This window comes from Pelodiscus sinensis, chromosome 27, assembly GCF_049634645.1.
Source record: "Pelodiscus sinensis isolate JC-2024 chromosome 27, ASM4963464v1, whole genome shotgun sequence".
In the NCBI taxonomy this organism is placed as follows: Eukaryota; Metazoa; Chordata; order Testudines; family Trionychidae; genus Pelodiscus; species Pelodiscus sinensis.
In genome coordinates, this window is record NC_134737.1 from 3,450,349 (window position 1) to 3,466,686 (window position 16,338).

The following is a 16,338-nucleotide window of genomic DNA, read 5'->3' on the forward strand; positions in this document are numbered from 1 at the left end:
TACCTGAGCCTGTTTTTCACTTGTGAGTCTCCTGGGAAGCCCAGCATAGAATGTAGGTTCACATGGCCCTGATTGAGAACCAGCCACCTAAGCTCCAGGGGCATCTGGACCAAGCCCCCTTCTGTTGGTAGCAGAGACAAGATGTAAGCGGCAGGCTAATGTGTTGCAAGGGAGCCACTGAAGTGCTGGCGTTGGAGGCATTCTGAGGTGGGTCTCTCTCCGGCTTTCCTGTCAACGGTGTCCTGCCTTAATTAATTATCCATTGGGCCAAAGCAGCATAGGCATTAAGCTACTCCTGTTGATGGTAAAGTCTTCCACGTGCATGGTTAGTGTTCTCCTTTACTCCTGAAGTTCTTCCTCTTGAATTAAATATTAATTGAGCAAAGAAGCTGCTTATAGTACAGTGTGTGTGTGTGGGAGGGGGGGCACTTGGGCTATTAAATACAGTGGTTGGGGGTCCTCCAGCTACCTACTGAGAGGGAGTGGCTTTGAACAGGGTTGTCTGGCTTTCTTGTTGGAGGGGTTCCATGTTAACTATTGATTAGGTCAAAGCAAAAGCTTAGCCCCAGAAGCCTTTGGTAGTATAGCAGCTAGAGCGCATGACTGGGCTGTGAAAGACCCTGGTTCAAGTCCCCCAAGGCTGAGCCTGCTTCCTTATTCTTGGCTACTGAAAAGCACTCCTTTATTTGTCAACTGGGCCCAAGCAGAGACTTGGTCTGTGAAGCCCTCTCTGGTGTGGTGGTTTGGGTGTTCACCTGGGATGCCAGAGCTGTGAGTTCTATTCCCCCTATTCCTGGTGACCCAAAGGGTTTTGGAAAATTATTTGCTGCCTCCTCGGCTTTTTAATAAAACTCTGATCTCTCTTTCGCCCCCTGTGGTCCTGGCCTGCCCAGGAGGTGGGAGATCCCAGTTCCAGTCCCGCCTCTGCGAAGGGACTGGAGCGGGTATCTCCTGCCTCCCAGGGACCGCCCCCCCACCACCCGCCCCCTAACCCCACCCACCCACCCCCCTCCCTAGCCCACCCACCCCACCCCCCACCCCCACCTAACCCCACCCCCCAGAGAGGTGAGAGCTTTCAGTCTAAGTCCCGTCTTTTATTCTTAAGACAATGGCTCCACCCGGAGCAGGGACCTAAATAGGAATCTGCCACCTCCCCGGTCACCTGGGAGAGAGGATTTCCCCAGTCAAACCCCTTCTAAAGGGGCAGAGGTAGGATTCGAACTAGGAAATCCAAGGATCTCCCACCTTCTAGGCAAGCACGCAACCACCGGGCTACAGAGTGATCTTAAAGCTAGGGCTGCCTCAGGCCATACTTAAGTAAAGGGGAGCAGCGCCAACAGGAAAGATTGACAGAGCTTCCTGTTCACAAAGAGAGCACCTTCCTCAGGGACACGAGGGCTCGAACCATGCACCTGAGCCTCAAAGGCAACTGCTGTGACCACTGCGCTACCAAGAGCTGCTTGTAAGGAGGAGACTCTTTTTGGCCCAATAAACAGATAATTCACATGGACCAGCTTTAACAAGGAAGTCTCCGAGCTCCCAATGCTCAGAGTCTATCTCCCAAGGCCCAGGGAGGACTGGAACCCAGGTCTTCAACAATAGAAGCACTTACTTTAGCCTCTGTGCTACAGAGAGCCTCTTGCTTTATGTGACTGCTTTGGCCCAATTAATAGTTAATTAAAGGGGAAGGGGTTCAAGAGGAAAGGTACAGAAGTGCCTCCTGTTCAACTCTTTTGGTGTTCACTGGAAAGCAGGAGCCTTGAACCAGGGTCCCTAACAGCCCAGGCAAGCACCCTAACCCCTGGCCCATAGGGGGCTGCTTATGTTAAGGGTTTACTTTAGCCCAATTAACTGATAATTACAGTGGACCATCTTTAATAGAAACACAGTAGCACTGTCATTGGCTGGGAGCCCCAGAGAGGCAGCAAAGTCACTAATCAGCTGTTATCACTGTGCTTAGCCGCCTGTTCCTTGCGACAGGGTTGTTAGCCAGTCATCAGGGCAGGGAAATGAGACACAAGACCAGTGTCCCCTGTAAGGTGAGCACTTGGGAAGCTGCGCAGGAGAGATTTAAGTGCCACCTCGCTGATTAGCAGAGTGGCCACAGCTGTCCAGAGCCTGAGTTTCTCCTGGGAGTTCACATCCACACACACGTTCTCAGCCTTTCCGGACGACTGTGCCCCTTTCAGGAGTCTGCTTGTCTTGCGTATCCCCAAGATTCACCGCACTTTCAAAACCTAGTTCTTCCCAAGTCAGACATACAGCTCCACACACACCACTGGCACGGAAAGACGGCCGACTGTCTCGTGTTTACCACAGAATTACACAGTGCATTGGTTGGGGTACACTTGTACTTCCAAAGTATCAGAGCCAGCCAGGGCTGGAAGAGACCTCCGGAGCTCATCTAGGCCAACCCCCACATTTCAGTACAATTAATTGTGCTACCAGAATCTGTTTCCCACTTCTGTCTTCCCAAACCCTGCCCCCCAGGGCTGAAGCCTGTAACTTAACCTCACAGGGCTCCCCTGTGGTCTGGGGATCTGCACCTCTGCCCTTCTTGCCAGCCTTGCATTTCCAAACCCCCCAAACCTGTCCCATAATCCCATGGGGGCTGCAGTCCCCAGACTGAGAAACACTGGAATAGATGACATAGCCCCTGAAAGCCCTCTGCGTACCCCCAAGAGAGCATGTGTCCTGGTTCAGAACCGTCCTCTCAGACATCACCACCCCTTCGCTATTCGTAGTCCAAGGAAATCAGCAGAACCCTTTGGAGACAACAGGCTCATACACGCTGTCTTCTTACTTCAGCACAGCTAGGTCAGGCCAGGAGTAGACCCCAGGAGTTTGTCCAAATTTCCCTCTAATTTTTTCCATCCATATGGGGAATGAATACAGTGAGTTATGTGCACCGAGGCAGAGCTTGGGGCAGAAGCAGTAAAGCACGTGTTTCTTAAGCAAGAAAGCGCCTCACTTGAAATAAAGCACAAGACTGCTGATCGTGTAATAGAAGGGTGGATAATCTGTGGGAAGCAACAGCTTTCCATGACACTAGGATGGCTGTGGTAATTTGCCCCAAACATTTGAACTTTATTTAGCCTTTTTCTACCTATCTTTCTACTGCATCTCCAACAGACCCCCCCTTCTCCCTTCTCCTTGCTTCCAATTGGGGGAGGCCAGAGATTAGCCATGGTACCAGTACTTACGATCCCAGTGCCTCCATGAAGATGAATGTTTTTCGGATGTTGTTGGTCTGTTTCTTCCAGGAACGGGTATCATCCACTTCCTTGCGGCCCATTTTCTCCAGAGCTGAAGCGGGGAATTCTGCCAGGAAGCAAGGAAAAGTGGTCAGCTGAAATAATTCAGCTATTTCAGTAGAAGGGGAGGAGGGTAAAACTTAAACCACTGCAAAGTACCCATTTGCTTTGGAGGTTTTTGAAGATTTCCTTTTGGGTCTGTCAAAGCCAAGATGCAAGGAAGTCAAATTTGCAATCAAAATCATGTGACATATCATGTGACACATCATGTGACTACTACATATCATGATGAAAGCATTTTACCCACAATTCCCAGTACAAAAATACAAGTGCAAAGGAAAACTGTTTTTCTGAGAATTTAACACAAAATAATCACTCTCCTTGAAAATCACCCAGTGCACGCCACCCACAGTCCCTAAGCAGAAGGAAAAACTATGTAGAACTTTAAAGACTAACAAGATGGTTTAATAGGTGATGAGCTTTCACCTAGTAAACCATCTTGTTAGTCTTTGATCTTGCTAAAACAAAAGGAAAAACTGTGTAGCACTTTAGACTAACATGGCTAGTCCCTAAGCAGATGAGACTTCAAGGTCTATTGGCTCTTACATAGCAAAATGCATCAGATGCCAAATATGTATTATAGCTAATATTAGGAGGCTTGGCTAGAAATCTAGCACTCATAGGGTGGGACTTGTCATTTGGGGAGATTCATTTAGTGACAAATGTGTGAGATTGTCAATTACTAATGTTGCTATTTTGCTGAATATTCAGGAGCTATAAAACTGTGATTATGCTCCTGCATGGCTGCTAATGCTAGCCTGCTAAAGCACCCTTGAGTTAATAGATTAACCTAGCTCAATATGCAAGCCAGCAAGCAGCTCTAATATAACCTGCACCTTCAGTCACATCTAATTTTAAAGAGCTAGTGTTGACTCAGGGGAAATTTACTGACCAGTGTGCTGATCTAGCTAGTAGTATACCCTGGATCTCTCTTTTTTTTTCCTTCCTGGGAATATTTGCACGGGAAATGGAATGTTACGTAGAAATCCCAGTATTTCCTGATGTGGAGTTGCAAGCTGCTGACATCACAATTGTGGCTATAACAAAAACTGTCATGTGACAGAAAAAAGTTGGCATTTTGGTCTTAATTTTGCTCCCGATAGAAGATGTCAGGGTGATTGTTCAGGAGGCAGGGTGCCTGGTGCTTAACCATAACCCAGGCATAGCATGGGCAACCGCTGTCATGGAGCTCAGGCTATTCCCAGTCCACGCAAGACAACAATCAAGCTCTACTTAGTGGCTGATCCAGCAAGGAACACGGAAAGAAAACAAAGAGTAGACATTAGCTCTGGCTTAGCCCTCACCACATAAAGGAATACCATTCCACTTGTTTCCAGACAGTGTTCCCTCTGATTTTTTTCAATCCCTGTGCAGAATAAATTTTATGTGCACTGAGTCATATGCAGATGTGCACCCCCATTAGACACACATTCTGCCAGCGGCAGGTTGCTCTGCTAATCAGCTGGGCAGCACCTGAACTTCTCCTGGGGGGCCACCCACGCACACAGCTTACAGGGTGCAATCTCTTCATTTTGGAGGCTGCCTGCACATTTGCATGTAAAGTGCAAGGTCTGGGGATGTGAGCACATGAATTTAGATGACAATTACTGTAGGCTTAAAACACTGGTTCTCAACCCATTTACCATTCTGGGCTGCTTATGCAGCTCTCTTTGTTAACTGGACTCCAGCCACAGAATACAGGCAGTCCCCGGGTTACGTACAAGATAGGGACTGTAGGTTTGTTCTTAAGTTGAATCTGTATGTAAGTCGGAACTGGAGTCCAGATTCAGCCCCTGCTGAAACTGACCGCCAGTTCCGACTTACATACAGAATCAACTTAAGAGCCCCAAGCGTCCCCAAGTCAGCTGCTGCTGAAACTGATCAGCAGCTGATTCCAGGAAGCCCGGGACAGAGCAACTCTGCCTCAGGCTTCCTGTAGTCAGCGCTGGTCAGTTTCAGCAGCGGCTAAATCAGGACGCCTGGGACAGAGCAGCCGGGGTGCTGCTGGGTTGCTCCAGTAGCGCCGCTCCTCAGCACTACTGGACCAACCCAGCAGCACCCCATCTGCTCTGCCCCAGGCGTCCTGATTCAGCCGCTGCTGAAACTGACCAGCAGCGGCTGAATCAGGACCAGAGCAGCTGGGGTGCTGCTGGGTTGGACTAGTAGCGCCCAGAGTGGCGCTGCGGGACCAACCGGCAGCACCCCAGCTGCTCTGCCACAGGCGTCCGGAAAAAAAGCCTAGTCTGCTGGGGGGGGGGGGGGGGGCTACTAGCTGCACCCCCCCCCCCCCCACCCCAGCAGACCAGGAAGATACGGGCGGCGGACCGAGATGCACCGCGGTCCCGCCGCCTGGGTCCTCTGCGGCTTTGCTCCCTGTCTCCCTGGTCTGCTGGAGACCAGCAGACCAGGGAGACGGGGAGCAAAGCCTCTGAGGATGCCGGCAGCAGGACAGCCGCGGGGCGTCTGGGCTGTCCTGCTGCCGGCTTCCCCCGCGGCTTTGCAAAGCCTCGGGGAAGCCGGCAGCGGAGCAGCCCAGGCGTGCCTGGGGTGCCCCGCTGCCCGAGCTCCCCCCCCCCCCCCCCCGCCGCTTTGCAAAGCCTCCGGGAAGCCGGCAGCGGAGCAGCCCAGGCGCGCCTGGGGTGCCTGAGCCCCCCCGCGGCTTTGCAAAGCGTGGGGGGGCTCGGGCAGCGAGGCAGCCCAGGCGCGCCTGGACTGCCCCGCCGCCGGCTTCCCCGCGGCTTTGCAAAGCCGCGCGGGGGGGGGGGGGGGGCTCGGGCAGCGGGGTCCCGCTGCCCGAGCCCCTCCGCGGCTTTGCTCTGTGTCTTCCTGGTCTGCAGACCAGGGAGTTGCAGAGCAAAGCCCCAGAGTACATGGGTGGCAGGACCGCGAGGTCCCGCAGTCCGTGTACTCTGGGGCAGCCCCGTTCGTAACTGCAGATCCGACATAAGTCGGATCCGCGTAAGTCGGGGACTGCCTGTACATACATAGATATATATATATAGTCTGAGTTTCAGATATGCTGAGTCACCCACACCTCCCAGCAACATTTTAGCTAACTAGCCTACAGCTAGGTACTTTAGTCTAAAAGCAACCAAGTCAATAGCAGAACAGGGATTAGAACCACCAGCCTAGCAGCTGCTAGGACAGTACACTAACCATTAAGGCACACAGCTTGGGCTGGTTTCAAGCCCATGCAAGTAGTATATATTTATACTTGGTTGTACACCGCTAACGTTCTGAGATTCAAGAAGGATAAAATTAGTGAGGGCTTTAACTTGACAATGATGACACCTTCCTTTTGTGAGTGCACCAAGGAGGCAGTGTGTCCTAATGGTCAGTGCACAACATTAGGAAGCAACAGCTCTTAGGTTCTTATCCCTGCTCTGCTACAGAGTTGAAAACCAGCACTTATGCCATTGTTTTTAGACTAAAGTACCTAGATTTAGGCTAGTTAACTAAAACATTGATGGGAGGTGAAGGTGACTCAGCGTGTCTGAAACTCTGGCCATTTATTTTGGCAGCCCCTGTAAATGTGGCCGTAGCCTATTCCTCTCCTCTCTGTCTCAATTGCTCCAGCTCACATGACTGGCACTCAGGAAACCTAGGTCTTATGACATCCACTGACTTGCTGGGTAAGTCACTACTCCCTGTGCCTCAGTTTCACCCCCCACCCTTTGTCTGCCCAGTTCAGGGATCCCCTTAGGAGGGTTCAGGATCTTGAGCGGAGGTGACTTCTGCCATGCTGGCAAATTGCACCAGCCCATGGGCCTCTCCCAAAGTGTGGGGCCCAGCCTGATAGCCCCAATTCACCATACCTTAGGGCTAGCTCTGGCCCTTGTCTATGACAGTAAGCTCTTCAGGACGGAGGCTTTGCATAGTGCTGCCATAACACAAGTAAACATACCACTACTGCCACTTTCAGAGGTGTTATGAGAATCAGTGTTTGTGAAGGTGTAAAGTGCAGTATCAACTCAGAGAGGTGTGTATTCAGAGGATGAATTTTAAAGCAACCCCTCTCCCCTCTTTTTCTGTTTTATAATTCATCCTCTGTGCCTCTTGCTCCATATTTTTCACCCGAGGAAGAGGGTTGTGCCCACAAAAGCTCATGATACTAAGGTGAAACAGAACTGTTAGCTTTGATCTTATTAAGAAGACTCAGGAGTTTATAAACCAACAGCTCAGAGCTGGAAATACATTAGAAAGCAATCAATGAGACTCTCAGCTTGGTTGAAAAGAAATCTCCAGAATCAGCATTGACCCTTGGATCCTAGAAGAGGCTCTTCCAAGAAAAGCATACTAAGGAAATGCATTGAAAATTCTTCATTAGGCAGAATCACATCGGCTGCTGAAAACACTCCTTTTAAGATACTCCATTCCTCACTATGTAGGATCAATCACAGTGTTCCATAAAAGCTTTAAGACTTGGCTGAATCTTTGGGAGAGAAAATGGAATATTTTGTTAAAGAAAAAAAGAAGTTTTCAGGAGAGATAGGCAGCACTTATGAGACATTAGCTTCCAGCATCTTTTTTCTTGACAGTCAGTTTAGATTTTTGATTCCCACTAAGCCTACTTTATTATCTTAATTAAAAGGGACACAAAGATTTTATGACCCCCCAACACGAGATTTCAAAGGTTAATTCAACTTTGTTGAAAGAGAAATTGATTCAGCGACAAAATGATCATAGAATCATAGAATCATAGAATAATAGGACTGGAAGGGACCTCGAGAGGTCATCGAGTCCAGCCCCCCGCCCTCAAGGCAGGATCAAGCTCCGTCTACACCATCCCTGACAGATGTCTATCTAACCTGTTCTTAAATATCTCCAGAGAGGGAGATTCCACCACCTCCCTTGGCAATTTATTCCAATATTTGACCACCCTGACAGTTAGGAATTTTTTCCTAATGTCCAATCTAAACCTCCCCTGCTGCACTTTAAGCCCATTACTCCTTGTCCTGTCCTCAGAAACCAAGAGGAACAAATTTTCGCCTTCCTCCTTGTGACACCCTTTTAGATATTTGAAAACCGCTATCATGTCCCCCCTTAATCTTCTTTTTTCCAAACTAAACAAGCCCAGTTCATGAAGCCTGGCTTCATAGGTCATGTTCTCTAAACCTTTAATCATTCTTGTCGCTCTTCTCTGTACCCTTTCCAATTTCTCCACATCTTTCTTGAAATGTGGCGCCCAGAACTGGACACAGTACTCCAGCTGAGGCCTAACTAGTGCAGAATAGAGCGGCAGAATGACTTCACGAGTTTTGCTTACAACACACCTGTTGATACAACCTAGAATCATATTTGCTTTTTTTGCAACAGCATCACACTGTTGACTCATATTCAACTTGTGGTCCACTATGACCCCTAGATCCCTTTCCGCCATGCTCCTTCCTAGACAGTCGCTTCCCATCTTGTATGTATGGAACTGATTGTTCCTTCCTAAGTGGAGCACTCTGCATTTCTCCTTATTAAACCTCATCCTGTTTACCTCTGACCATTTCTCTAACTTGCTAAGGTCATTTTGAATTATGTCCCTATCCTCCAAAGAAGTTGCAACCCCACCCAGTTTGGTATCATCTGCAAACTTAATAAGAGTACTCTCTATCCCAATATCTACATCATTGATGAAGATATTGAATAGTACGGGTCCCAAAACAGACCCTTGAGGAACTCCACTTGTTATCCCTTTCCAGCAGGATTTAGAACCGTTAACAACAACTCTCTGACTACGGTTATCCAGCCAATTATGCACCCACCTTATCGTGGCCCTATCTAAGTTATATTTGCCTAGTTTATCAATAAGAATATCATGCGAGACCGTATCAAATGCCTTACTAAAGTCTAGGTATATGACATCCACCGCTTCTCCCTTATCCACAAGGCTCGTTATCTTTTCAAAGAAAGCTATCAGATTAGTTTGGCATGACTTGTTCTTCACAAACCCATGCTGGCTATTCCCTATCACTTTATTACTTTCCAAGTGTTTGCATACGATTTCCTTAATTACCTGCTCCATTATCTTCCCTGGGACAGACGTTAAACTGACCGGTCTATAATTTCCTGGGTTGTTCTTATTCCCCTTTTTATAGATGGGCACAATATTTGCCCTTTTCCAGTCTTCTGGAATCTCCCCTGTCTGCCATGATTTTTCAAAGATCATAGCTAAAGGCTCAGATACCTCCTCTATCAGCTCCTTGAGTATCCTGGGATGCATTTCATCAGGACCTGGTGACTTGCTGACATCTAACTTTCCTAAGTGATTTTTAACTTGTTCTTTGTGTATCCTATCTTCTAAACTTACCCTCTCTCTGCTTGTATTCACTACGTTAGGCACACCTCCAGACTTCTCGGTGAAGACCGAAACAAAGAAGTCATTGAGCATCTCCGCCATTTCCAAGTTCCCTGTTACTGCTTCTCCCTCCTCGCTAAGCAGTGGGCCTACCCTGTCCTTGGTCTTCCTCTTGCTTTTAATGTATTTATAAAAGGTCTTCTTGTTTCCCTTTATGCCTGTAGCTAGTTTGATCTCATTTTGTGCCTTTGCCTTTCTAATCTTGCCCCTGCATTCCCGTGTTGCTTGCCTATATTCATCCTTTGTTAGTTGTCCTAGTTTCCATTTTTTATATGACTCCTTTTTTATTTTGAGATCATGCAAGATCTCCTTGTTAAGCCAAGCTGGTCGTTTGCCATATTTTCTATCTTTCCTACACAGCGGAATTGTTTGCTTTTGGGCCCTTAACAACGTCCCTTTGAAATACTTCCAACTCTCCTCAGTTGTTTTTCCCTTCAGTCTTGCTTCCCATGGGACCTTACCTACAAGTTCTCTGAGCTTATCAAAATCTGCCTTCCTGAAATCCATAACCTCAATTGTGGTGGTCTCCCTTCTACCTTTCCTTAAGATCATGAACTCTATTATTTCGTGATCACTGTCCCCTATACTGTCTTCCACTTTCAAGTTCTCAACTAGTTCCTCCCTATTTGTTAAAACCAAATCCAGAACAGCTTCTCCTCTGGTAGCTTTTTCAACCTTCTGAAACAGAAAGTTGTCTCCAATGCAGTCCAGAAACTTATTGGATAGCCTGTGCCTCGCTGTATTAGTTTCCCAACATATGTCTGGATAGTTGAAGTCCCCCATCACCACCAAATCTTGGGCTTTGGATAGTTTTGTTAATTGTTTAAAAAAGGCCTCATCCACCTCTTCCACCTGGCTAGGTGGCCTGTAGTAGACTCCTAGCATGATATCACCCTCGTTTTTTACCCCTTTTAGCTTAACCCAGAGACTCTCTACACAGCTATCTCCTACGTTCATCTCCACTTCAGTCCAAGTGTGTACATTTTTAATATACAAGGCAACCCCTCCTCCCTTTTTTCCCTGTCTGTCCTTCCTGAGCAAGCCGTACCCTTCCATACCAATATTCCAATCATGCGTCCCATCCCACCAGGTTTCTGTAATACCAATGATATCATAGTTGTATTTATTGGTTAGCAATTCCAGTTCTTCCTGCTTATTACCCATACTTCTCGCATTTGTATATAGGCATCTAAGATACTGATTTGATCTTGCCTCCCTGTTGTGCCCTGACCCTCCTTTCTCCTTGCCATTATAGGCCGTAGTCCCCCCCATTTCCAACCCATCTCCCAGTCCCGCACATTCAGCACTTACCTGTGGGCTTTGCTCACCTGATGACAGCTTGTGTCCATAAACTCTTTAAAAGCCAAGTCAGACTTAGTTTTTATCCACTTTATAGCAATGCAAGTCCTGTGTGTAGCAGCCCTATTTTGTTGTTTCTCTAATTAGTGCTGATGAAGTGTTCTTAGCAGCGTGGAGCAATTATTGCAAAATATTATCTGCATAGATTTGTTTGCATTTGGAAGCAAGTTTTCATTCAAGACCGTTCTTTTCACACTTTCACCTTTGCTCCCTGTAAAAAAAAATCACTGACAAAAATGAATTTGAAGCATGCATGCTTAAGTATTGACTGAAAGTGGTTTTCATATGATGCATCCACATGCACAAGTTGCAATGCCGGACTAGAATGGAATGAGGGAGACTGTGCTTTGTAGCCAGCTAATTCTAAAGCAAAACAAAAAGAGCCGGGGAATTGGTCAAAAGAGATGATGGTTTATGAGTTATTCACCCAGCTCTAGCACTTAGAAATGCAGACACCAGCAGCAAAAGCTTCCTCCACCCCTGACACTTCCAATATGTTTCCCTAAAGGGACCCCTCAGCATCTCAATCCCAATCCCATCCGCCCACTGTGCAGTGCCGGGCCATGTGGTTCCAGCTCTAACAATGCTTTCTGTGATTTCACCAACTGTCCATGCAGAAATGGACTAACAGCCGCAATCCCTGTTCTCAGGCCACTGAACACCCGTCACCACAGCAGCAAGGTGATTGTAGGCAGTGGTGCGAGCACATTTTTAAGAGTGTGGGGGTTGACATTTGACCCTTACCCCTGCCCTGCACCCGCCCCCAAAACTGAGGCCGGGAGCAAAACCCTTGCATTGTGGAGCAGCGGCTGGGACCCAGGGCACGAGGCTGGCAGCAAAACTCCAGCATTCAGGGCCAGCAGTAGATCCCCAGGGGTGCCATGAACATACAATGCTGTGAAGCACCTGAGTTGAGCGACTGGCAGATGCAGGTGGCATCCACTCCTCTGGACCCAGTGGAAGGCTAGTTCTGGTGCCACGAGCCAAGCACAGACTGGTGGGATCACACAGTGATGCCGCTCTGGGACGCCCAGCAGTGGCTGAAAAACTTTCCCACGTGGCAGGCCACTTTGAAGTTTGTGAATGGCTTTCCCCAACCCTGAAGTGCAGCAATACCAGAACGAGACCAGCCCTGACAGCTGAGAAGTGCGTGGCAATAGCCCTGTGGACGGTTGCAACCCCACACAGCCACCAGTCAACTGGCAATCAGTTTGGAGTGGGGAAATCTGCAGTGGGGGCTGTTGTGATCCAAGGAGCCAAGACAATCAATACCCTTCTGCTACAGAGGCTAGTGACTCTGGGAAGCGTGCAAGGCAGAGTGGCTTTGCCAGAATGGGGTTCCCTAACTGTCGTGCCTGGACCACGGCAAGGAGCCACCGGTCAAGCCAGGGCAGAGCGGTGCAATGGCCTGGTGGGTGTTCGAAGGGAAGGGGGTGCCGTTTATCGACTCAGTTAACGCTCAGCCAAAGCAGCATCCCTTTGTCGTGGCAGCCTGCTGTGGGCTCCGTGGGAGCGGTGGAAGTGAGGGGAAAGCGTCATGCTAGGCTAGTGCAGGGGGTCAAGGCAGAGTGCCCGGCCACGTAAGGTGAGCCATCAGACACCAGGGCAACAAGGCGAGCAAGTGGAAGGGCCCGGCCTATCCGAGAGGCTTTGAAAACCAGCCAGATAGCGCTATGACAATCATGCCTGTTGCTCCTCAGAAGGTGCCCCCTGCATTCAGTGTGCTTGCCTGTAGCCCCCCACCCCATGCAACACAAGCACTGAAGAGACCATTGAGAAATCGGGGGCTTTTACTTAGGTGACACAAGGAAGCAGGAACAGAAAAAGAGTTCAGGGCAGAAGCTTGGCTGGGGTGGGGGGAGAAAAGGGAAAGTGGCATATTACAACCCCCCCCCCCCCGTGCAGCAATCACAATCAGGAGCCTTTTGCTCGAGGTGCATCCCTGTGGGCTGAATGAGAGCCTGCCTTTGACTCCCCCTCTCCTGTGTGATAGGGCCCCTGGGAATGGAGGCTATGGAACTTGGTGAAGATGGGCTGGCGGGGGTGCCTTTGCATCTGGCTGTGCCGGAAGTCCACTATGTGCATCTTCACCTCCGCCATGGCTACCGAGACTTTCTCTTCCCTTCGTGTTCCCTGCACGCTCTCACGCCCTCCTGCGCCGTGTGCCTCTCCTGCAGCAGCATTGTCCTCCACTCACTCCCTGGCCACGACGGCGGCTTGCATTTGCTCCTTGAACACGTCGTCCTGAGTGTGCTTTCGCCTTCGGAGCCGGGGAAGTGTGTCGCACTCTCAATGCTGCACCTGCTCTCACAAACACGGAAGGGCGGACTGTGCAGGAGATAAACCACGGAGCATGGACAGCTCATCTCTTGGCATAAGGGAACGTCTGTCCAAAGACAATGGCGATGTGTTAAGCACAAGACTAGTGAGGCTTTTAAGCGGCCACAATGCAGCAGGTACACCACTGTGGAGCAGCTGGACGCAAGTGGGTGGCAGACGTGATAAGGCACAGGATGAGGCTCGAGCCTGCGGGGGTGAGGAGGTCCAAGTGTGGTGGCAGGGTGTGGCAGGGCAGGGACATGTGTTTGGCAACTCCCATTTGCTGGGAGAGCACAACTTTCCCTTCCTGCAAGATTCTGGAGGGAGTGGGGAGGGGCACAGGACAGGGTCTCAGGCCATGCTTCACTGGGGATGAGCAAATGCTGGGGTATCAGTTACAATAGCAGCTTCCCTAGCTCCATCCAGGCAGCCGCGTGCAATATCAGTCTTCCTTGACTCCCAGGGTATGTCTACACTACAAAGTTAATTCGAACTAGCGGAGCGCTTAGTTCGACCTAGGTAAACCTTATTGCACGAGGGCTAAGCCTAGTTTGAATTAACTAGTTCGAATTAAGGGCTATGTAGCCCCTTAATTCGAACTAGTGGGAGGCTAGCCCTCCCCAGGTTTCCCTGGTGGCCACTCTGGGCACCACCAGGGAACTCTTCTGCACCCAGAGCCCTTAAAGGGGCACGGTCTGGCTATGGTGCCCGTGCCAGGTGCAAGCCTGCCAGCACCCAGCCAGCAGACCCTGCACCTGGCACGGCTTGAGCCAGCCACCCGATGCCACCCAGCCCTCCCCCTCTTCCCGGGACCAGGCTGGCGGCTCCCAGGAGCCTACCCAGGTCCGCAAGAGGCGGGCGCCCACGTGGTCTACTGCGGAGATCGTGGACCTCATCGAGGTTTGGGGGAGGCCTCCAACGTCCACGACCTCCACACTAGGCACAGGAAAGTGGTCGTCTAGGGCAGGATAGCTGCCAGCCTGGCCACCAAAGGCCACATGCAAACCCAGGAGCAGGTTTGCATGAAAATCAAGGTGGTCCAGTGAGACCCCCGACCCTGAGCCTTGAGCTTAGAACATAAGAACACAGGAACGGCCGTACTAGGTCAGACCAAAGGTCCATCTAGCCCAGTAGCCTGTCTGCCGACAGCGGCTAACACTAGGTACCCTGGAGGGGATGGACTGAAGACAATGACCAAGCCATTTGTCTCGTGCCATCCATCTCCAGCCTTCCACAAACCTTGGGCAGGGACACCACTCCTACCCCCTGGCTAATAGCACTCCATGGACCCAACCTCCATAACTATCTAACTTCTCTTTAAACTGTTATAGTTCTAGCCTTCACAGCTTCCTGTGGCAAGGAGTTCCACAGGTTGGCTATTTGCTTTGTGAAGAAGAACTTTCTCTTATTAGTTTGAAGCCTGCTACCCATTAATTTCATTTGGTGTCCTCTAGTCCTTCTATTATGGGAACTAATGACGAACTTTTCTTTATGCACCCTCTCCACACCACTCCTGCTTTTATAGACCTCTATCACATCCTCCCTCAGCCTCCTCGTTTCTAAGCTGAAAAGTCCCAGTCTCTTTAGCCTCTCTTCATATGGGACCTGTTCCAATCCCCTGATCATTTTAGTTGCCCTCCCCTCTCCCACCCTCTCTCTTCCCCTCTCCCACCTCCTTTTCCCAGTCTCCCCGAGTTCTGTTCAATAAAGAGAGTTTCTATTTTTGAACACATGTGTCCTTTATTTTGTACATCAGGAAGGGGGGCTAGGGAGGGGTAAGTGGAAGGAGGTGAGGGAGGAATGGGGTACGAGCCCCCGATGGGGAGGACTGGGCTGGCTCTGCGGGCTCCTCGGGGTGGAAGCTCTCCTGAAGCCCCTTGATTTACCCCCCCCTCCGGATGGCAGCCTGTGGCAAGTGCAGCCGGGCTGATGGCCGAGTGTTGTGATGTGCCGAGTGTGGGCACTCAGGACACTCCAAGCCAGGACTGCTTTGCAAGCGGGGAACCCCTGAGAACTGTCTGTCCGGGGTGGGGGTTGGGTCCCTTTAAGCACAGCCCTCGGCTAGCCTGAGACAGCAGCTCCACGCTCTAAGTCCTCATCTGATGCCCTGCTGGCACTGCTTCCAGCCATCCTTAACCTCGGACAGGGTCCACTCAGTGTGGACATGCTAGTTCGAATTACCAAAACGCTAATTTGAACGAGTTTTTAAGTCTAGATGCGCTAATTCGAACTAAGTTAGTTCTAATTAGTGCTCTAGTGTAGACATACCCCCACAGAACAACAGGGAGCAGATGCTGATGGAACTTGGCCAGAAACCTGGCGCTTACGCTGCACAGCTTTGCGCTGTGGTGACGCCGGACCACCAACTGCTGGTTGGGTGTGGGAAGGTGTCCTGCCGGGCAGGACGGAATGAGCCAGGCCTCCCCAGAAACCTCAGGAGGAGGGTGAAAGAGTTGCCCTTGGAGAGCTTTGTAGGGATGTGCAGGGAGGATTCCCGCTCCGTCTCCAGGCACGTTAGCAAGCTGTTCTGGGGAGTCCTCGCTGGGTCGGCAGTGTGGCTGCCACTGATCGCACCCAGTTGCCTTAACCTGCTCATGGTGTGATTCAAAATACGAACTCACCTGCAGTGCCCTTCCCCCAGCAGGGCCTGGCAGGGGGACGTCCTGGGAGGAGGGGACTGGCTCCCAAGTTAAATAAGGGTCCTGTCTGTCAATGAGATTGGAAGCACCACTTGCCTGGGGACCATTCTCCTCCTCTTCTTCTTCATCCACTGCTGCTGCCTGAGGAGTGTATTGGCAGGAATTCCCGGACTGGCTTGGGAAGCTGGTCGAATCATCCCGAGGATCCCAGGCGGCTGCTCATAGAAACGGCATGTTTGTGGTGATGACCCAGACTGTCCGTTTGCCTCCTTTGTCCTCTGGCATGCCTGCCTCAGCTCCTTTATTTTCACGTGGCACAGCTGGGCACCCCTGCTGTATCCTTTCTCGGCCATGCCCTGTG

General features: G+C 50.2%; 1 protein-coding gene across 5 annotated transcripts in view; it reads right to left on the bottom strand.

Moving 5' to 3' along the window:
• CAMK1G (calcium/calmodulin dependent protein kinase IG) overlaps nt 1-16,338 on the bottom strand; it is a 128,136-nt gene that overhangs the window by 26,337 nt on the left and 85,461 nt on the right. For 4 of the 5 annotated variants that reach the window (XM_075910044.1, XM_075910046.1, XM_075910045.1 and 1 more), the window contains one exon: nt 3,204-3,321. In XM_075910044.1, coding sequence (XP_075766159.1) covers nt 3,204-3,321 — 118 coding nt within the window. Of the gene's footprint in view, nt 1-3,203; nt 3,322-3,413; nt 3,637-16,338 lie in introns of those variants that run through there. The other variant, XM_006118751.4, reaches the window with a different exon arrangement.